This window comes from Eupeodes corollae, chromosome 1 (genome assembly GCF_945859685.1).
Source record: "Eupeodes corollae chromosome 1, idEupCoro1.1, whole genome shotgun sequence".
Taxonomy (NCBI): domain Eukaryota; kingdom Metazoa; phylum Arthropoda; class Insecta; order Diptera; family Syrphidae; genus Eupeodes; species Eupeodes corollae.
In genome coordinates, this window is record NC_079147.1 from 282760449 (window position 1) to 282783414 (window position 22966).

Genomic DNA, 22966 nt, shown 5'->3' on the forward strand with positions numbered 1-22966 from the left:
GAATTTATCTCTTAGTTTGGTGCATAAAATATGGTGGTTGACAGTGTAAAATGCTTTTGAGAAGTTCAAAAGTGTGAGGAAAGTCATATCAAGACTCTCTCTAATTTCTTCAACTACATTTATGAGAGCAGTTGTGCAGTTATGACTTGGGTGAAACCCGGATTGATTTTGACATAACATTTCATTTCGATCCAAATATTGTCTTATCTGCGTGTTTAAGATTTTCTCAAGAACTTTTGATAACAAAGGTAGTATTGAGTATTGGCTGAATCACATACAGTTCGAGTTCAGCCATCACAATGAAGCTTCGACCTCATGTTTCATTTGACAATTGTAAGGAAAAGAATGTAATGTAACGTAATGTGACTCCAAACGGAAGCTCTAGTTCATTTATCTGAACATTTGCTGTGTCTGACAGCTCAACAGCTGTAAAAAAATGTCAACAAACAAAATTTTTGCTCTTTGGAGGGATGAAATAACAGGCCCACCGTAACGCAGACGAAGCCGAAGCTGAAGCGTATTTGTGATTCAGCCATATTGGTCAGTACTCATTACTGTTCTGTGGTATAGGAATGATTTTTGCTTTTTCCAAATTGCGGTAAAAGCTGCAGTCGTTAAAATAGATAAGTAAGAGGTTTTAAGGTATATGGAAGGGTCGCTTTTAAAAACACTGGATGAATTTCATCAAATCTCTAAAAATAAGCAAAATTTAAAAACATCTTCTTCATTCATATCAGAAAAGCTAAAGGCTATAGAAGATAGGCGTTCAGCTTCCAAATATAATGGGATGGAGTTATCATGATGTTTAAACGATGAGATATTCATCACAGTTAATAGCATTATCTGAATTATTTTTATGTTTGCCAAAACCTAGGTCCTTAAGATTTTTCCAAAGCTTATGACCAGCCAGAGAAGGATCAAGCCGAGAAGAATAACATCATTTTTTTTTTCTCAAGTCGTTATAAGCTCTCCGAAACACTTCAAGTCTAAAACGTTTCCATGCTTTATGTGGCGTATTGCATTGATTGATTAGTGTTTTTATATTATTGGAAAACCAAGGAGAGGCCTTGCATCTCAAGAATTTTTGTTTTAACTGTGACGTGAAAATTAAAAAGGAAGTTTAAATTTTCCTGAATAAATGCAAGTTCATCATCAACAGACATTAAGTCGTATTCTAAACAATAGTAATTTATATTTTTGAAGTCAAAAAAGCTGCAACTATTCAAGAAACAAAAGGTTCACACTTAAAAGTTAGATGCAGCAAATTATGATCTGAGAAAAAGACACAGATTGTTGGTCAAAGGGAAGCAGTTAGTACTTTAAGTGTATTACAAAAAATACATCAAGCAGGGTACTTGATTCTCTTGTAAAGTTTGTGGGAGTAGATGTATTTACTGCGTGTTAATTGAAAGGCATCAGTGAGTGAGGACTCGAAGGACAAACGAATTAAAACGAAAGTGTTGGCTTCTTTCTGAACTTTCCAGTCTTCGACTCATTGGATAAAATACCTCTTACCCCTTCATTTTAAACAAAACAATTATCTAGAAGCTTTAAGGACCTTTTTCATGAATTTTTTATTTCAAAGAAATTATTTGTATTAAGTACACAATTTAAAATTGTCATTTGTTTCATTTTTATATACATTTTGCTTAATTATTAACGACCCTTTAGTTAAAAGGTTTAAACAATGTCTATTTAAATATTTGTAGGTTTTAAATTTCAATGACCTTCCACAAACAAAATTTTCATTTCATTTGATTCTATCGAGAAACTCAACCGAAACCAAAGAACCTATTTCATCGTAATGGTTTTGAACTGTGACACTTGACTTATGACCACAAAATATTCACAAGAAATTCTGACTGTTTTGGTCTTTGGTGGATTCTGAGATCCCTTAACAAAATTGTCAACAAAAATGTCCACATGCAAATACAACCTATGTTTTATGGCTTCTTCAATATACCAAAGACTAAGAGTTCAAAAATGTAGCTTGAGTAATTGTGTCATTCCCACCTCTAGGGATAACCCCATCTTTTGGCTTCTTTCGTAGAAGATAACGTCACAGAAATAATTAAATATTTATCAATTTTTGTCAGCCACCCCTTCATGGGAAGTGTATGAGGGAAAATGAAAGGTGTGAAGGCACAAGGAGTAAGCTAAGACTTGGTTTAACATATGGAGGACATGTTAACTGGATAAGCGCCGCACGACAGGTCCTTTTTTCATGGTTAGTTCATTGTATCGAAAATAGTTCCAAGAGTTCCTAGACACTACATTGATAACAAGGACATTTAATAGAACTACTTTCTATACAACCCAAAATATTAAGCTAATCTCGGTTTATTTTTATTTTGTCATTCATTTTGGATATCCTTTTTTCTTTCCGGTTTACCTACTTCCTCTATTCAGGCTCCTTCACGCACAAGTTACATAATACATAGGAATAGGCAAAGTCCTGGTGGGATTTCATGTTCATATAACATGGGGGACCTGATGTTTTTGTCACATATTATTATAGTACATTATATAAAGGACGAAAATGATAAGGATGGGCAAATGTTTGCTCCATTTCAATAAGAGCGAGGATTGCGTGAAACGAAGTGATAAATTGGCAGATTGTAATCTTTGTCGTTGAGTATAATTAGTACATTACGATACGACGATGACGACTGCCGAAATCTAATATGGGAGTTTGGGGAGAACTCCCTCTCCAATCAGTTGTTGTTAGGGAATTGAAAAGGATAAAATTCCAGAAATATTTTCTTTATTTTTATTCCTGTTCTACGAGTTTGTCTATACACAATGGAGATGATTTATAGTAACATCAATTTAGATGTAAAAATATATGTTTTTTATGTCTTAATGAGTTGGGAAGGCTCTATATCTATCAGAACCCTGATGAGTCCTTCATTTATAGGTAAAGTAGCTCGACAGGGCGGTTTGTGAAAAAAATTCCAAGAAGAATGTGATAATGGAAATCCAACCAAGAACGAAGAAAAAAAAACAACATGAAGTCCTATAATTAATTTATGCACAGTGCGTAGATTAATGAGGCCTCAACACAAAAATATAATCTACCTTTTCAAGCTATAAATAGAAGAAAAAAGACGAAGTCAGATTGTTTAGCAGGATTTATGGAAATGGACGTCTATTGAGCAGAAAAAGAAGTCAGATTAGATAGGCTAATGTAAATTGATGACATTCTTCTTCTTTGACGAAGTATAATTATGTATAGGAGTACTTCTATGTAGGTATATGAAGGCTTGCCATTTTTTTGATAAAAAGAACTTTTTGATATCAGGAATATTATTAATGATATTTTTGAAGTTTTTGAATGAAAGGTGTTCAACGAAGTATGGAGTGCCAGTACAGGTAGAAATAAACTTAGGGGAAGGACATTTATTACGTTTTTGTTATCTTTTGATTTTTACTCTTTTCATAACAATAAATCAAATAAAATAAAATATTATCTATAAAACATTAAAATATAATAAATTATGAATGAAGTATCCGAAGTTGAAAATAATGGCAAACTACAAAATAAAATACTAAAGTCACTTTTTTTTTAATTTTTTTTTTTAAATTCATTTTTATTAATTCAATTTTTAAACCTATCTTAAAGCTAGACAAAAATTCATAAAACTAGCCTAATTATCCATAACTTTCAACTAACTTAATGGTCCCATGCGGACACTCTTAGTTAAACTATGACACTAAGTACTAATGCCTTTCGGCCCTAAGATCTATTTTAACTTCAATTCAATTTTATTTATTTTGTATTAATTAGAAAATTTAAAAAACTAATATCAATATCCTTTTTATTTTTGTTTAAAAACTACTTAAAATAAGGTCCCAATATAAAACTTAAAGCTAACTTAAACTACCTATTCTACCTATAAACTACTTAAAACTAGAACAACCACAGCAGCAAATCTAACGTTTTTTGATTTTATATTTTATTGTCTTTTTTTTGTATGTTTTTTTTTTTTTTTTTTATATTCCATGATTTTTTTTTTTTTTTAATTTTTTTTTTTTTTTTCTTATTTGTTTTGTTTGTACTTTTTTTTGTGCCACCATGCCTATTCTACTTAAAACTAAACCCTAAAACTATAAAACAAGTATGTAAGCCGGCCAAGGCTTAAAACCCCATCCCGACTACCCAATATCAAGTGCCGATTGAAGCCACCAAAACTGGTTCTCCTGCTTCACCCTATCAGTTCGGTCCCGTTCGGACACAGCCCTACTGAACCGAAGGAGCTCTGCTCCGCCTTGTGCCATAATGTCCCAATTGTACAGGAGTCGCCTATCCACGGTTCTTCGACTGACGTGGTAGATTAACGGAACTGCCAATCTATCCTGTATCAGACCGCATTTGTCTAAAAGGTGGAATGAAGCCGCTCAAGTGTGCACTTTCAAAATACTCGTCGTTCGGATTGAACGCCCCGAAAATTAAATTGTTGGTCGAAGACATAGCTCTTGCAATGTGACCTCGAACGAGTTTTATCACGAAATTGTTGATTCAAGCCCCGTTGTATAGCACCTCATTGGAAAAGTAATGCACATAAGAAGATTCGGCTGTTCGATATAAGCCGGTGCAGCGTCGTAAACACTGCCGCTCGAACACTCGAAACTTCTCCATCTGGGAAGGGGCAACGTTGAACCACACAGGACAACCATAAACGATCATTGGCCGTATGAGGGCCATGTAGCAAATTACCTTCACTCTGGGGTCAAGCCGACTGCTAAAAAACAGCCGTTTCGTCAGAGCGAAGGCTCCTTTGGCCCTGGTCAGAGCAGCATTTATATGTCTGTCAAAATTTAAATACTGATCTAACCAGATACCGAGGTACTTCACTACATTGCTCGCTAATGGCTGCCCGTGAAGATCAACGATGACCATCTTGCGCCAATTCTTGCACGTATCCCTCGTAGCCCCAGCCAACGGAGTCCGGAACAGAATTGTCTACGACTTCTGGACATTTATTTTCAGTTTCCAGTCGTCGCAATATCGCTGAATCTTGTCGAAATCACGCTGCAAGAGAATTCTAATAACCTCAACCTTTCGGGCCGTTCTGTACGCAATTAGATCGTCGGCGTACGCAATTGCCTTTGTAAGACTACCTATCAGATCGCTGGTGTAAATGCTGAAGAGAATCGGCGAATTCACCGCTCCCTGTTGAAGACCATTTTTAATTGAGAATGTTGTGGTAGAAGTTACATTGCCACTTTTGACAAACTTTCTACCCTTAAGCATATCATAAAGTATATACAACAATGGCTTGCTTATGCCAAGCCTGCTCAGTTTTAGGTAAAGACCCTCTAACCATACGGGAAACGAGTTTAGACGCAGCAAGAATTGTGTCATGACCCGCCTTGAACCCGAACTGTTTATCCGGAATTATTTTGTTGTCCGCAGTCCACTTAGTCAGAGCACTATTAATGATCTTTTCGAAAACTTTGCAGATGCTCGGAAGAAGACTTATCGACCGAAGATTTGACGGGTTGGAGTTGTCCTTTCCGTTTTTCGGGAGAGGATGAACCACAGCGGTCTTCTAATGCATTGGATAGTATGCATTATTCAGTGCTTTGTTGAAGAGTATGGTGTAAATGTCAATTGCTTCCATCGGTAAATGTCTCAGTACAACGTTGGATATACCATCGACACCTGCTGACTTTTTGTTTTTTATTGAATTGAAGATGAGCTGAAGCTCAACCTTCGTCACTAACAAGGGACTTGGTCCCATTTGCTCGGCGATTATGGCATTTGCCAAGAAATCGTCACTGAACCGCATGAAACCGCGGTTCTCAGATCGCTATTGTGTCATATCATTTCGGAGGTAAAAGTGATTAAGTAGGGCTCTGTTTTCAAGGTAGTGGTTGGGGCGAATGCTAGCATTCACCTTGTATACTTGCTGGAAAGCAGATACCACCACCTCTACTTTTTCCTTCGGATCTTCAATTACGTAAAAGTCATTGTCAAAAATGGCTTCTTCTGGATCTATTTACGCTTTTCAAAGTACGTCACTGTTCTCTTTAGTTCTTTGTAGTTTCAGACACGGAAGGTCACTATCCGTTTTTTTTTTTGAATATCTTGTTGATATTAGGGAGTTAAACGACCGGATCTTGCGGTCCCAGTACTTGTTAATTGATAGCCTGTAGTTCTCCTTAATCAACAGATTGACATTATTTTTGACGACTTTAGTGTCCTAACCTCCAAGTCGTGTGGGTCTGTCAGTGGTCTGTACAAGTTTTTGAGTCTTGTCAGTAAGCCACTCTTGTGCCTACGTAGTGCGTCAACTGTCGCGTTTCTGTAAGCGTCCATTTGGTCCCGTTCTTTGTACTTTGAAATTGTCCATCTGTTGTAAATGTTGACCAATTTCTGTATTTGTCAGGTTTCTGTTGTTTGGTGGGGCTTTGCCACTCGAACGAAGTTCTCTCGCTAGGGCATTGGTGAAACGAGGCCAACGAATCTTACTGTAATTGTAAGAATGCGTTGCAACGTATTCCTCCAACTCCACGCGTTCGTTCGGAATCTGAATTACAGCAGCCAGCCCGCAGTGATCACTGTCGTACTCGACTGTCTGTAAGCAGTTTCCAGGTTGATTACCCACTTTGTCCGTAACTGTCAGTCTGGTGTCGTACAGCAAAAGATCCAGAAAGGAGCTAAACTAAAGTCACTCAATATGAAGTCATAAATTGAAGATATAAATAATTTAATTATAATCTGTAAGGGCGAAATAGATAAAGTGGTCTTACTTACAAAAACTCCATCAATTCTTTTAAAAATTTTGTAAACAAAATCATATAACAATAAATTGGGAACCGATAAGAATTTTCTCTTTTTTACTTGTATTTTATTTCGGTAAACATAAAACAATATTTTTTATAGAAATCTGTTTTAAAAGATTTTCGAAAATTTCTGTAAGCGGGGAAAAATTACATAGAGTTTATTTACAAAATTCAAAAATCCTTATTCTCTTCTAAATAAATTTCATTGCCCTCAAAATAGGTCCTTGGATGCAACACTTGTTCCAACTTTTTTTTCAAATTTCAAAACATTTTTCAAAGGCTTTATACGGATTCTTACTTGTTTCGGTTTAGGTTTAGCACAAAAGCAGAGATCATGTTATATGATGCTAAGTCAAACGAGTTTTTGGAGTAATGGTAATAAACAACGCTATCAAACGTTTTTGTCGAAAAAAGTCACTCACGAGTTATATAAAGATCCTTTCAAACTTTCAACTTAGTCAGTAGCCAGTAAAGTTTTAAAAATACCATCAACATTTGTTGGAAAGCCATTTTTTAACAGTTGGTATAACTTACGATTTCTTGTTTTTAATAGAGCTTGCTCACTGAAATAACTTTTTACACGTTTTGCAAGCAGACATTTGATTCTGTACGCAAAATTAAATGGCAATGTGTTGTCAAGTAGTTGAAAACGTTAAAGAAAGACAATTCAACAAAATTAATTTTAGCAATAACAATAAACTAAAATGTCTTTAATTTTGTGTGGTTTAAATTTTCCATAAATAAGCAAGTCATTTACTATTGCTTCCATTATCAAAGCCCTAATTTAAACAGGGTATCAATTTCTCGTGAATTTGAAGCTTTGCCTGATTCCATCCAATGAATTGTTTCGTCATATCCTCTCACTTAAATCGTTGTTACGGGCGATTTCAATGTACACAATTCTTCATGGCTTCAACACTCGGGCCAGATAACATCCGATGGAGTCTGTGCTGATATTTTTGCTAAGTTGAACCAACTAAATCAGCTGGTCACTGAGCCCACTCGAATATCGGACGTGGTAGGTCGAGTAGAAAACACTCTTGACTTGATTTTTACCTCTGACCCTGGTAAGTACACTAATAGTGTTCTGTCTCCTCTAAGCGCATCTGACCATTTTGTCAGATAATTTCTCCTGTCATAAATCTCCAGTTAAGGAAAAAACTCCTAAGAGAACCGTTGGGCAATACGAGAAAGCCAACTGGGACGGTCTCAATAACTATTTCAGGATCTTTAACTGGTCCCTATGCTTACTCGATGATGACGTTGATGTCAGCGCTGGTATGATCACAAGATTGATTCTCTTGAGAATCCCGAATAGAGCATCAGACCTAAGGGATGGTTTGTTGGAAGTTGTAAAAAGGATATAAGGGTCAAGAAGGTAAGTTTCCGTTGTTTTGAAACCAACCCAAGTGAGGAAAACCGGAATAAGTTTAAGTAAGCCAGGAAGGCCTGCATCGCCCATATTCGACGCACCAAAAATTACTGCAAAAAATACAGCAATGTCCCAAAGGCAGGACATATTTTTGGTCATTCGTGAAAACATGAAGAATTCTTCCTTTTCTTCGTCTCCCACGATCTTTGTTTATGATACTCAATTTGTTAACTCTCTTGAGAAAGCTAAACTTTTTGCATCCTTACATCGTTTTGTAGAAAGTAAGATTATTGTACTTGAACATCATCGTAAAGTTTCTTGTCTCACGCTTCTTACCGTTATTTTAACAGTTTATGCAAGAAAAGAAATAGCGAGCTGCATTTCTCCCTTTAAACAGTTCAACCGTAATACTTGCGCTTCTAGGAATGCTCATCAGTATACCCTCGAGCCCAACTTCGGTCGTACTTTCAAGTACAGAGATTTGTTCCTTAACCGCACCACGCGAATGTGGAATGCCTTGCCCCACTCTGTTTTTCTTAGCCAGTTCAATATTTAGGAATTTAAAACCAATGTGCACTGACACCTCCTTTCAACCCCTCTCTCCTCTTCCTAGTGCTAACACTGTGTCTTTACATAATAAGGGCAGTAATATCCCCTTGTGCTTATTATAAAAAAAAATATTTTGAATTTTAATTTTGAACAGTTATAAGTGAAATTGGTCTATTTGGCCCTTTAGGATTTTCTACAAAAAAAAAATGAATGTACCAAAGGTATTGCGTTCCATTGTTCTTGGATTTCTTTCCATAGTGTTCTGTATTTGTGGCCTTCCTGCACGGCATTCTGTTTTTCAAAACAGTCCAAAGATTTTCTATTAGGTTTAGATCTGGCAGTGTTTTTGAGGTCCTTATTCTGCTGGAATGTCCACACTTATGGCAAATTATCTTCTGCAAATTGATGTATAAAGTTTTGGACGTACCTTTTTTGGTCATAATATTTTATCAAAAAGATATTGCCTACTCCATTATAAGAAAAACACCCCCAAATTTGTATACTACCGCCACAACTTTACCGTCTTTATGGAGTTTCTAGGATTTAGTTCTTCATTTTTTTTTTCTTTTAAAATATATCTGGCCTTCAGATTCAAATAAACGTATCATTTTTTCCAGTTTCTTAGACTGCCTGATGCTTAGTTGAATCTTAAGAATTCAATGATCTGCTTAATGTTTCTTTCATTGAGCAATGGAACTTCCTAGCTGTTTTACACTGTAAATTTGGTTCTTCCAAACGTTGGCAGATCATTAAGAAGCCAAAATCCAACGAAACATTTCTTTTTATCGAAGTGATTGTTGCAAATGGATCCTTAAGAGCTTCCATAACTATTTTTTTTGTTAAGGGTAGGTGAAGTTTTCTTTAAACGATTTGTTCTAGTTTTTATGCTTACATATAGTCCAAAAGTAAATTGCCTAAAATAATCATTAATATTTAGTACAACGATTCCATTAATCGTTTTGGAAGCTTTTAACTAAGATCACGATTACAGCTAAAAAATTCTTTAGACTTTTGCACTTCAAAAAGCTAGAAGCTAACGTCTGTTTAATAATTTACCCTACTCGGACATTCGTAGTTAATCAAAAAACGAGAAATAAGCCTTACAAAAAGTTCTTACGTACTTTTTTTTTAAACTTAAATCGACATTCATAAAGATTTTAATTTCTGATATTTGTGGAGAATTCTCTTCCGATAGTTTTTGAAATGAAGGGCTTTTGAGATCGTTTAAAAGTTGAAGTTCGGCTATAGCAGCCACTTTATGGCCTCTACGCCTTAGGGGTAGGTTCACATTTTCTAATTTTGTATGACCCCAATTTTGCGCGAATTGTAGTGTGGTGATCATTGACTATTTTCATCAGAAATTAAGGAAAGATACGACTTTTCGGTCAACGGTGAATGCAACCGAAGAAAAATAGGGTTCCTTATCGATTAATCTTTCAAAACTAAATTAAGAGACACCCTTTAATACATATCTAAAAGCGCACACAGGGTACCTTAGTCTTAGTTTATACTTCCTCTTAAATGCAATGCCTTTAGAAAAATCTTTTCTCGATCTCCAATAAGTAAACGGTGATTTTTTAAGGGCTTGAGAACTTTAAAAAAAAAAAACGCATAAAATTTGAAAAATCTCATCGATTCTTTATTTGAAACGTTAGATTGGTCCATGACATTTACTTTTTGAAGATAATTTCATTTAAATGTTGACCGCGGCTGCGTCTTAGGTGGTCCATTCAGAAAGTCCAATTTTGGGTAACTTTTTCGAGCATTTCGGCCGGAATAGCCCGAATTTCTTCGGAAATGTTGTCTTCCAAAGCTGGAATAGTTGCTGGCTTATTTGTGTAGACTTTAGACTTGACGTAGCCCCACAAAAAATAGTCTAAAGGCGTCAAATCGCATGATCTTGGTGGCCAACTTACTAGTCCATTCCTTGAGATGAATTGTTCTCCGAAGTTTTCCCTCAAAATGGCCATAGAATCGCGAGCTGTGTGGCATGTAGCGCCATCTTGTTGAAACCACATGTCAACCAAGTTCAGTTCTTCCATTTTTGGCAACAAAAAGTTTGTTAGCATTGAACGATAGCGATCGCCATTCACCGCAACGTTGCGTCCAACAGCATCTTTGAAAAAATACGGTCCAATGATTCCACCAGCGTACAAACCACACCAAACAGTGCATTTTTCGGGATGCATGGGCAGTTCTTGAACGGCTTCTGGTTGCTCTTCACTCCAAATGCTGCAATTTTGCTTATTTACATAGCCATTCAACCAGAAATGAGCCTCATCGCTGAACAAAATTTGTCGACAAAAAAGCGGATTTTCTGAAAACTTTTCTAGGGCCCATTCGCTGAAAATTCGACGTTGTGGCAGATCGTTCGGCTTCAGTTCTTGCACGAGCTGTATTTTATACGGTTTTACACCAAGATCTTTGCGTAAAATCTTCCATGTGGTCGAATAACACAAACCCAATTGCTGCGAACTGCGACGAATCGACATTTCACGGTCTTCAGCAACACTCTCAGAAACAGACGCAATATTCTCCTCTGTACGCACTGTACGCATTCGTGTGGTTGTTTTAATGTCCAATAAAGTAATTTGGTAATAAAATTCAATGATTTGCAAGCGTTGCTCGTTTGTAAGTCTATTCATGATGAAATGTCAAAGCATACTGAGCATCTTTCTCTTTGACACCATGTCTGAAATTCCGCGTAATTTGTCAAATACTAATGCATGAAAATCCTAATCTCAAAAAAATCACCCATTATAAACATGGAAATTCTGACTGACTGACAAAACTAATGTGTATACATATTTTCAGGTTCAAATTATTTACACATTTTATTCTTCACTTTTATAAAATATTTAGCTGTGCCTATTAACTTCAGAAAAGGGACACATCAAAAAAGGACGAATTCATTCCATTAAAAAAGGAAAAAAAATGATGAAAATGACTTTATAGCCTCTCACACTATGTCCATAAAATTCGATACCCCCCCAAATAAACCCATCACCCTAAACCTCTCGCTCATAAATTCGACGAGAAGAAAACACACAAACAAAAAATAAACACACCCAAAACTTCATGAATCAGGGGTTAGATGAACCAAACATAAACTTTATCCATGCGACACTAAGTAGATGTTCGCAGGGCCGTATATGTAGTACAAAAAGGTGCATGAGATAGAAATCGAGATAAAGATAGAGCAAAAGTACCTAAGCCCCATCTCCATCAAAAAGATAAATATATATTCTGCAGGACTCAAAATGCAAACACCAATACACCCATCATAATAATATCCTGACATACCATTGCTATTTCGTCCTTCTCGCCACCCTCCTGTTGTCGTGTCGTCGTTGTAAACTTTACTTGAAGTGCTCCCCACTCACTTCACTTTTACTAAGAGCATATCCGTTTTAAAGGTTGTTTTTTTTGGGTCTTATACTCCTATCTCCAATGTCGTATCTCCATTTTCCCGCTATCTGAACTACATACTAATCCACTAGTTTGCTTTGGTTCGGTTCGGAATTCGTTGTCGTTCGGTTCAATATATGTCCTGTCACTCCTTCAAGATATAGAATAGAATACGTGACATGCATTTCTGGATCAATTTTCATCGTTTTCGATTCGATTTCCAACAAACGAACGGTAAGGACATCTACAAACACTCAAAGTACAAAAAATAAAAGGGAAACGACTTTTTGGCAAAAGCAGTCCGCGATACACAAAACTCTATTCGTCGCGTCGTTGTCGTCATGTCGGTCGCTCGTCTTCAGAGATGCTCCCCAGAGAATATGATTCCAAAACTCATAAAAGCTATTTTGTTATCTTTCAAATGCATGTCTCGATCAAAAAAGAACGTGAGGGGGGGAGAGGTTGTTGTTATGGGTGAAAGGGGGTGGAAGTTGAAGTTGATGTTGAGAGTTTATGATCTCGAAATGGAAGTGGATAAGCAGAATGGAGTGGTTTGGGACTTTTGGGATTATCCCAGAAAGGACACTCTTAATTGAAAGGATATATTCGGAAAGGAACAACATCAACAGGACGGTTTGGCAGGTATAAGTAAATCGAATTAAAATAAAATTAAATAATGACCCATCGACAGGAGAGAGTCGTCCTTGTCGTTGTTGTCCGACTTGTCGTCGATGTTAATTCCTTCAAGTTGATAGTCAGATACATACGTCGTCAATACGAATAAACAATCCCAATGACTGACAAAATTACGACGACGACGACGTATACGAGATTTGAGATTCGAGGTTCGAGATTGATTGCTAAAGTCGTCGCTTCGTTGTCGTCATCGTTGCCATTTTCGTTTCCCTTTAAACTAAATGAGAGAGGTCCTTGTGAAATTTCAATTAAAAATTCAGACAGGATGCCAGCAGCTGATGTGATTGCAGCATCAGCTTTGAATCCAGCTACATCTGCACAGACCCAACGTACATACGACTATAGTCGATATACGAACGACACATTTGTAACGCACGTTTGCATTTCGTTAGCAAAAGGATTCGAATTCGAATATTTTATTAAATTCGATTTACTCGCTCGCATCCTTGTTTGTATACTTCGTAGTAGAGATGAGGGTGAATATGAGTGTGTGTGGTATATGTTTGTATTTGTGATTTGCCTTTAATGCATTCAACTGATGATGCTGTGATTACATTTACGCAAGGGATCCTAGAGATTGTTATCCTGGAAGTTCACATAAAAGAGGATGAGCAGATTGCGGGGAAATGGGTGGCTGGGGGTTGTTGGAGAGAAGGTATCAATTGTTTCACCTGGCAAATATGCAGATGACAACAAACAGGATTCGCACATACTCACCTGAAATGAGAATCCTCTTTCGCTTAAGTATAATATGATGATGATGATGATAACGCTGGTGCTGCTGCTGTTACCGATGACGATGATGATGATGGTGGTAGTGCTGTTCCTGCATCCTGGATCCTACTCCACAGTATGATTCGATGATGATGATAATGATGGTGATACACACAAGAGCCTCATGATAATTGTATTAAAATAACGGATTATTGAAATAGTAGATATTTGTATTCCATTGGGGGAGAGACCTTAGTAAAATGAAATTATCCCGTAATTAAATTTAAGTGATTTAATTGAAAGGGATTTTGCATTTGTGGCAATGTTTCCGTTTGAACGCCTCTCCTCCTTCTCTCTTTTTACCATACCATCACCATCACCATGATCATCATCCTTGTCAAAGAAGAGAAGTGCGGTAACAGTGTGTATATTTAGGACTTATTCTCGTTCATCATTTGAAAACAGGTCTATATAATAGTTAAACCGTTCCCTATCTCCCTTATTTTTGCTCCTGATGCAAGCTTTAATATGTTTAAATATGAAAATTGAAATGGCATGCAGAATCCCAGATGCCACGATTAATTAAGATTATTTTGAATATTCATACACAATAATAACATTTCACAGAGAAAGATTATATTTTAAAGTCTTTTTTATGACTCGAGAATTATTTTTTAGTATTTTCGAAAGGGAGTGGGGGAAGTATTTGATAGCCCGATATTATGAATGACGTCAGTTCAATGAGATAAAAAGTATAAATTAACTGATTTTAGAAATATTGAAAGTATTCATTTCATAACTAAAATCCAAAACGTACAAGAGCCTGACTGTAAACAACACATGAATAGCAATTTGTTGTATCTGTTCGTAAACTTGTTAACCTCCCATAGGAAGTTATTGTAATGGGTCCGACGCAGAAAGGGAGCTCAAGAAAATTGCGTGGGTGGTTTTTTTTACCATAGCAGTTTGAGAAAAAGGTGAAATTTTGATTTGCCCTAAATATCTTACGAACTAAAAACGCTAGAGACTTGAATTAAATTATATATAATATATTGTAACGTGCTATCAAAGAAGTATATTTATTGAAAAAAAAATCCATTTAACGTTTTTTTTATAAATCAAAAAACTCAAACAAAATTTTTTCACCTCCAAAATTTTACGGCTAAAATATGAATTCATCAAAACAATTGTATGCAACGAAGAAAAATGTTTTTGACATCTGATATAATTTTGAAAAAATCGAACCGAAAGTTTTTTTTATAAAAAATAAAACTCTTAAAAAAACATTACTCAAAGTTGTTAAAAATTTAATATCGATTCAAATATCTTTTCAAAAATTTGAAATTTAGGCTTCAAACTCATTTTATCTTATAAGAAACATTGTTTTCAACATTCTGAAAAATGTTGAAAAATATCGAATACAACAATACTTAAACTTGGTAAAAATTTACTTTCGACTCAAACAGCTTTTCAAAAATTAAAAATATTGGCTTCAAACTTAATTTATTTTACAGAAAATATTGTTTTCGATATTCACTAAATAGTACGTAAATTTGGTAAAAATTGATACGAGTACATATAGACAAACTTTTAAGCAAGACAAATCGACAGACGGGATGGGAAGTTATCAGTGTGTGTCGCATCCCAGCCTCTTTTTTTTATTTTTTCTTTGTTGACTGTTGTAGATAATTTATTGAAAAACAAAATAAACGGTGATTTTTTAAGAGCTTCAGAACTTTAAAAAAAAAATGCATAAAATTTGCAAAATCTCATCGATTCTTTATTTGAAACGTTAGATTGGTCCATGACATTTACTTTTTGAAGATAATTTCATTTAAATGTTGACCGCGGCTGCGTCTTAGGTGGTCCATTCGGAAAGTCCAATTTTGGGTAACTTTTTCGAGCATTTCGGCCGGAATAGCCCGAATTTCTTCGGAAATGTTGTCTTCCAAAGCTGGAATAGTTGCTGGCTTATTTGTGTAGACTTTAGACCCACAAAAAATAGTCTAAAGGCGTCAAATCGCATGATCTTGGTGGCCAACTTACCGGTCCATTCCTTGAGATGAATTGTTCTCCGAAGTTTTCCCTCAAAATGGCCATAGAATCACTGAAAATTCGACGTTGTGGCAGATCGTTCGGCTTCAGTTCTTGCACGAGCTGTATTTTATACGGTTTTACACCAAGATCTTTGCGTAAAATCTTCCATGTGGTCGAATAACACAAACCCAATTGCTGCGAACTGCGACGAATCGACATTTCACGGTCTTCAGCAACACTCTCAGAAACAGACGCAATATTCTCTTCTGTACGCACTGTACGCATTCGTGTGGTTGGTTTAATGTCCAATTAAGTAAACTGAGTGCGAAACTTGGTTACAATCGCATTAATTGTTTGCTCACTTGGTCGATTATGTAGACCATAAATCGGACGTAAAGCGCGAAACACATTTCGAACCGAAAACTGATTTTGGTAATAAAATTCAATGATTTGCAAGCGTTGCTCGGTAGTAAGTCTATTCATGCATCTTTCTCTTTGACACCATGTCTGAAATCCCGCGTGATCTGTCAAATACTAATGCATGAAAATCCTAACCTCAAAAAAATCACCCTTTAGAACAAAAAAAGAAGAATTCGCATGCGCAGATTCATCATCCACGCGATTGTTACTTATTTATTTCAGCATTGGGAACCAAAAACACTTTCAAAGTGCATGAAATGGATCAATCAATGTTTTTGAACTTTTCAGCAGCCTTAAAAGAAAAATTTACTTGGCGAAAAACAAACACTACCGGAGAACCTTTTAAATGGAGTTCAGTAAGGTGGCTGAGATACACGAAAACATTTGGAATCATACAGTATAAGACCAGTTTAGTAGAAGAAGAGGATTTCAAAATATTGAATACGAAGAAGAGGGGGATTGCCAAACTCACCATAAGTGATTTAAATTTAGCATACAACGGACCCATAAATATAAGTGCTGCAAAGAAAAAGGATCTTGTTGATATGATCGATCTGATAAATCTAAACTATCATGAATTTTACCTTCATCTGCCATCTGATAATCAACAGGATATTCATCCAGATCTGTCAAAAGACTCTGAAGAAGAAGCTTAATTTAAAAAAAAACATTTGGTAATTACTAATAAGTTTATGTTTCATTAATTTTTATGAATTTCTTCATACAAATTTATTTTTATTAATTTATGTTTTGAACTTCTAATTTTTAAATTTAATAAAAACAAAGAAAAAATTTCATCTTATGTTTCATTTATTTTCACTAACGCATTTGCAATTCATTTTATATTGACTAATTTCATAGAAAAGTTTTCCAAAAAGACAAGGCAAATAATTGTTTTCAACATATCATCTTATCTCAACTTAAGATTTTGAAAATAAATTGTTGGAAAAAAACTAAAAATAAGTAAACTATCTTATGTCTTTTAACTTCCCATAGGAAGTTATTGTAATGGGTCCGATTTGTCAAATTGAAAATTTTGACATTTCCCGACGTTTCAAGGCCCCTAGAGTCGAAATAAAAGATTTTTAGAAAGATGTCTGTGCGTGCGTGTGTACGTACGTTCGTACGTCCGTACGTTCTTGACGTTTTTTCGTCGTCCATAGCTCAAGAACCAGGAGAGATATCGACTTCAAATAAATTTTGTTATGCAGATAATAAGGCAGAAAGATGCAGAAAGGGTTCTCAAGAAAATTGCGTGCGTGGTTTTTTTACCATAGCAGTTTAAAAAAAAGGTAAAAATTTTGGTTAAGCCTAAATATCTTACGAACCAAAAACGCTAGAGACTTGAATTAAATTTTATATAATAAACTGTAACTTGATCTCAAAGAAGTATATTTTTTGAAAAAAATCTATCTAATGGTTTTTTTCTAAATCAAAAAAACTGAAAAAAAAATTGTCACCTCCTAAATTTAACAACTTACATATGATTTCATCTCCAAAACAATTTTGTGCAACGGAGAATAATGTTTTTGAAATCTGATAAGATTTTGAGAAAAATCGAACTAACTAAAATCTAAAAAAAAACATTACTCAAAGTTCGTAAAAATTAAATATCGATTCAAATATCTTTTCAAAAATTTGAAATTTAGGCTTCAAGCTTATTTATCTTATAAGAAATATTGTTTTCAACATTCAATCAAATTTTGAGAAAAATCGAATTGACAATTTTTTTTTACAAAAAATAAAAACCTAAAAAAAAAATTAATAAAAGTTGGTAAAAATTGATTTTCGACTCAAATATCTTTTCAAAAATTGTAGATATTGTCTTTTAACTACTTTTATCTTTCAAAAAATATTGTTGTTAACATTCAGTAAAATTTTGAAAAAAATCGAATTGATAGTTTTTGTACAAAAAATTAAATACCTAAAAAAAATTTAACAAAAGTTGGTAAAAATTGATTTTCGACTCAAATATCTTTTCAAAACTATAAACTACTTTCAACTCAAATAGCTTTTCAAAAATTAAAAATATTGGCTTCAAACTTATTTTATTTTACAGAAAATATTGTTTTCGAAATTCAGTGATTTTTATATAAAAATCCAACAGTCCGTTTTTTCATAAGAAATAAAATCTATAAAAAAAATTACGCAAATTTGGTTTAAATTGATACGAGTACATATAGACAAACTTTTAAGCAAGACAAATCGACAGAAGGGATGAGAAGTTATCAGTGTGGGTCTCATCCCAGCCTCTTTTTTTTTATTTTTTCTTTGTTGACTGTTGTAGGTAATTTATTTAAAAACAAAATATATAGACCGTGAGTACGATTTGATTTGATTCAGTGTATTGTTAAAAAATGTAACATTTAAATCTTATTTTTTAGCAAATGTACCAAATAGAGACAACTTTAGGTACGCAGGAAAACAAGGAGTTAGAGGCAAAACTTATAATGGAAGTGAAGAATCATATTAGTCCTTATTCGAAAAATGACCATCCTTACAGTAATAAATATCGAAGGCAGACTGCATGGGAGGACATATCCAGATCAGGTTAGTAAATTTGACTAATACTTGAATATAAATACTCAATATATGTATTTAAAATATATTTGTAGTGGAAGAATGCCAAACAAAATTTAGTTTTCTGAGAGATTCGTTCTGAAGCTACTTCAAGCTAAAGAGCAATGTTAACAGTGGTTCAGGCTACTCGGGCAGTATAAAATGGGTCGATTTTCAAAGCTTGCGGTTCCATATTAATTTCGATCCTAACAGCTATCGAAAAGAAGAAGCCGATGAAAATAATTTTCCAGAGAATTGCTCAGCAAGTGGAACATTTCAACGAATGACGAAAAATTAATTTTCAGAGAAAAGTGTTGGACTTCTTGGCTGAAGAGCTTCTGGAAGATGAGCAATGTGATATTTTTGTGTTTTTCTCAAGAAGTGATTTTTTTGTTTGTATTTGTAAATAAATTATCGAAAATGAAGTTCCTAATTTTGTGTTACTAGTTTAAAGTGGAAAAACATTATTTCTTAAAAATGTAAGTTAGGCTTAAAAAAATTATGTTCCTATTATTTATGTCACTAGCTATAAGATATTAAGAAAATTTGTAGTATTTTTTAGTTAAAATTGAAGCTTCCTTAGTTTCGTGGAGCGAACATTCTTATATATGCTTGCCATCAACTGCTCCTAAGCGATATGGAAATTTACAGGTTTTTAAAAAGCTATCCGCGATATTTTGCCATTCCTTCGGATTCTGACACATAGGCATATAGATTTTCTTGAGACGATTATTGATAGCAGACATTTTTTGAATGATGCAATTTCGAACAGTTGTTTTTCCCATCGAAAATTGTAGTTACAAATCAGCAAAACAGGCTCCAGTAGTGGGGAATTTGTTAGTAAATCAAGCAATTGAATATTCTTAAATAAAATATGCGGACAATTTGTTTTATCGTAGTGTAAGGCAAAGCTTTTCCTTTGAGCTTATAAAGTCCATCATTTTTCGGAAGAGATTATTCTTTATTGCAATATCATCTTGGATTTCATTTAAAATAAAATAAAATTGTTCTTTAGCCATGCGAAAATATTCGTAAAATTTCATTTTGTATTTTTTCTAAACGCTGAAATAATGTAAAATATTCTCAGTGAAGTTTTCGGGCGCAATATAAAGGATGTACTTGGTAAATTCGTCTTCGAAAACTGTAACTTTTTCTATTTTTTAATACATGGTATATTGCCAAAAGCAACAATAAAAAATAAACTGAACGTAATAACTCCATATTTGCGCTGAAAACTTGTAGGAAACTGAGCACGCCAATCAACTAGTTTAATTCGTTTTAGACACCTAAATAACTACACAACCAATAGGCTATCGCTTTACAATTTTAACATACATGTTCTGCCTCTTTCTTATCTGCAGATAATTTATTTTCCATCCTGGTTCTTCTAATATGAAGTTTAAATCAAGCTTTCTAAAGGAAAAAACTTTGAACAAACTAGTTGAGTACACAAACAATTGTTTTTGTTAAGTATGCTTACAAGTATATTTCATTTCCGGAATAAGTTGTCCTAGGATGAGTTGTGTCTTGGGCTGAAACTAGCTTACCGACAAAAAATGGTGTGTATTCTATAAGTTCATTCTTTTAACATAATATTTTCCGAATATATTATATTTTTATTATTATAAATAGTTAAGTTTTTCAACAAATTATAAATTAATATTCAATAAAATGCAATTCGCATAGTCTACGGAAAATTCTCTTTGTTTTGACACCTTATTTGTTAAAATTAGTTCCGTATGATAACCGAAAAAGGGAGACATTCTAACGAAATAATATATATTTGGTCGCAGGAAACCTAAAAGTCCAAAAAACGAAATAAAAGAAACGTTTAATACTAACTTAACTTTATTTAGGAAGAACGTATTTAAAGCGCGATGTGCTTCTCTGAAACTCGATATTAAGACTGCATCATGATAATAATTGGTCATCGTCGTGTAGCTCGCTGCAGGCAGCCTCTATCGAGACTCGCGCCTGTTGTCGTGTGGCTCCGTGATTGGCCGACTTATGGTGGCCTCTAACACTGCTCGAAGGGTTGCCAGAACACTCCACCACAGTGGCCCCCCAGAAGGCTTGCGAACCTTTAGGTATAACGCCCTGGAATCCGGACACAGCAGCCTCTAGAGGTGTGGTAAGGCTGAGTTGTTATTATTTGTGGCGGTTCTGGAGAAGGAGATGATGAACTTGAAGGTTCTTGAGCTCCGCCGGTGCCGGTGTCCTCATCGGCTTCAAGATACGCTGGCTTTAGACGGTCTATAGACAGTTTTATTTGCTTACCTCGGATGTCAAGGGTGAAGTATTTGTCGCTGCGCCCAAGTACTTTATAGGGTCCCTCGTAAGGCGGAACGATTGATGCTTTGACAGAGTCATTGCGAACAAACACATGAGTTGATGACTTTAGATCTTGGTGAACGAATGGCTGCTGCTCGGTGTGCCAGGCCGTCTGCTGAGGTTTGATTTGGCGCATCATACGTCGAAGGTCTTTAACGAACTCGCATTGCGACTGATTCACGATCGTTGGAGCCAGTAAATCTGCTGGTAGCCTGAGTGACGTTCCATACACCAGCTCTGCTGGGGTGGCTTTCAAATCTTCTTTAAGGGTCGCACGAAGGCCAAGTAGTATCAGTGGGAGTCGTTGTACCCATCGATTGGAGTCGTTACAATTTATTGCTGCTTTCAACGTCCGATGAAATCGCTCAACGATTCCATTAGCCTGCGGGTGATACGAAGTCGTCATTGAGTGATTAGTTCCTATGCTCTTACAAAGTTCCGTGAAGATCGACGAGGTGAAGTGCCTCCCCTGATCAGAAGTAATTTGCAAAGGAGGTCCAAATCGGGAAATCCATCCGTTGATGAGCGCGTTCGCACAATTGATTGCTGACATATCTTATTGGGTACGCCTCTGGCCACCTTGTGTAGCGATCGATGACTGTCAAGAGGTAGCGATATCCTTCAGAAGGCGGAAACGGTTCTAGAATATCGACGTTGATGTAGGCAAAGCGTTCGCCAGGAGTTAGGTAGCGTTGAAGTTCGGCTCTCGAGTGGCGTTGTACCTTCGTTCGCTGGCACGGAATGCAAGTTTTTGCAAAATTAGCACAATGTTGGCGAATGTTAGGCCAGATGAAGCGCTCTGTCATCAGTCGAACTGAAGCTCGGCGTCCAGGATGCGACAGGCTATGTGTTGCGTCAAAGAACGTTTTGCGAAGAGCCTTGGTAATGAACGGTCGGACTCTATTATGTGACACGTCACAATAAATTGGTTTATCTAGGTGAGGAAAAGAAAACAGTGTTAGTTGCATTGAGTGGACTCTGTTACCTTTGAGCAGCTGTTGAAGCTCGGGATCGTTTTCCTGCGACTCAGCGAGTTTCAAGTAGAGATCGTCCTTAGCATTGACCACGGGGATGCGCGACAACAAGTCTGCTGCATGGTTGTCTTCACCTTTAATATAGCGGATATCGGTGGTAAATTGGCTGATGAAGGACAGGTAGTTCGTTTGTCGTGGCGATGATTTTTCTGGTCGTTGTTGGAAGGCAAAAACTAAGGGTTTATGATCCGTTTGGATATAGAATTTGCGACCTTCCAACAGATCTCGGAAATGATTTACTGCCAGGTACATTGCGGTAAGTTCCCTGTCATAGGTGGAATAACCTTGTTGAGTCTTGGAGAATTTTTTCGAATAATAGCCTAGTGGCTCGGCAACGTTGTCGACTAATTGATTCAAAGCAGCACCTGCTGCTATGTTCGATGCGTCCGTGACTAAACTCAACTCTGCTTCAGGTATGGGGTGTGACAGACACACGACTTGGGCGAGAAGTTGACGGCAGCTTTCAAACGCTTCATTCGTAGCTTGGGTCCAGCTCAAAGGGGTTTTGTCGTTTTTTCGGTTACCTGGGGTCATCGCTAACAAGGGAAATTGAACTACGGCTGCGTGGGGGATGAATTTGCGATAAAAATTTATCGTCGCGATAAATCCTTTCAGTTGTTTCACCGTCCCTGGCCTTTTAAAACGTCGTCGCGTCAACTCGTGATGGGAGTGGGAAAATTCCATCCTTGGTAATAAGATGTCCAAGGAATTCCAGCTCCGACTTCCCGAAGACACACTTAGCTACGTTGATCGCTAAGTTGTGTTTAGCAAGCCGCTCTAACACTTCACATAGGTGTTGACGATGTTCATCGATGTTCGATGATGCGACGCAGATGTCGTCCATGTATGAAAATGCAAATTCGACTCCTCGTAGCACTTCATGAATTAGCCGTTGGAGGGTTTGGGCTGCGTTACGTAACCCGAATGTCATATGGGTGAACTCGCACAGGCCAAACGGCGTGATGATGGCCGTCTTAGGAACGTCTTCGGGGTTGATTGGCACCTGGTGAAAACCCTTTTGTAAATCTATTTTTGAGTAAACAGACTTACCTCGAAG

The 22966-nt window shown here is 36.0% G+C and overlaps 1 protein-coding gene across 1 annotated transcript; it reads right to left on the reverse strand.

Annotated features, from left to right (window-relative positions):
* Window positions 1-20627: 20627 nt before the first annotated feature.
* Window positions 20628-21281, reverse strand: LOC129950995 (uncharacterized). Its single transcript, XM_056062978.1, has one exon. The coding sequence runs from the start codon at window positions 21279-21281 to the stop codon at window positions 20628-20630; it is 654 nt and encodes a 217-aa protein (XP_055918953.1).
* Between the last annotated feature and the right edge of the window lie 1685 nt (window positions 21282-22966).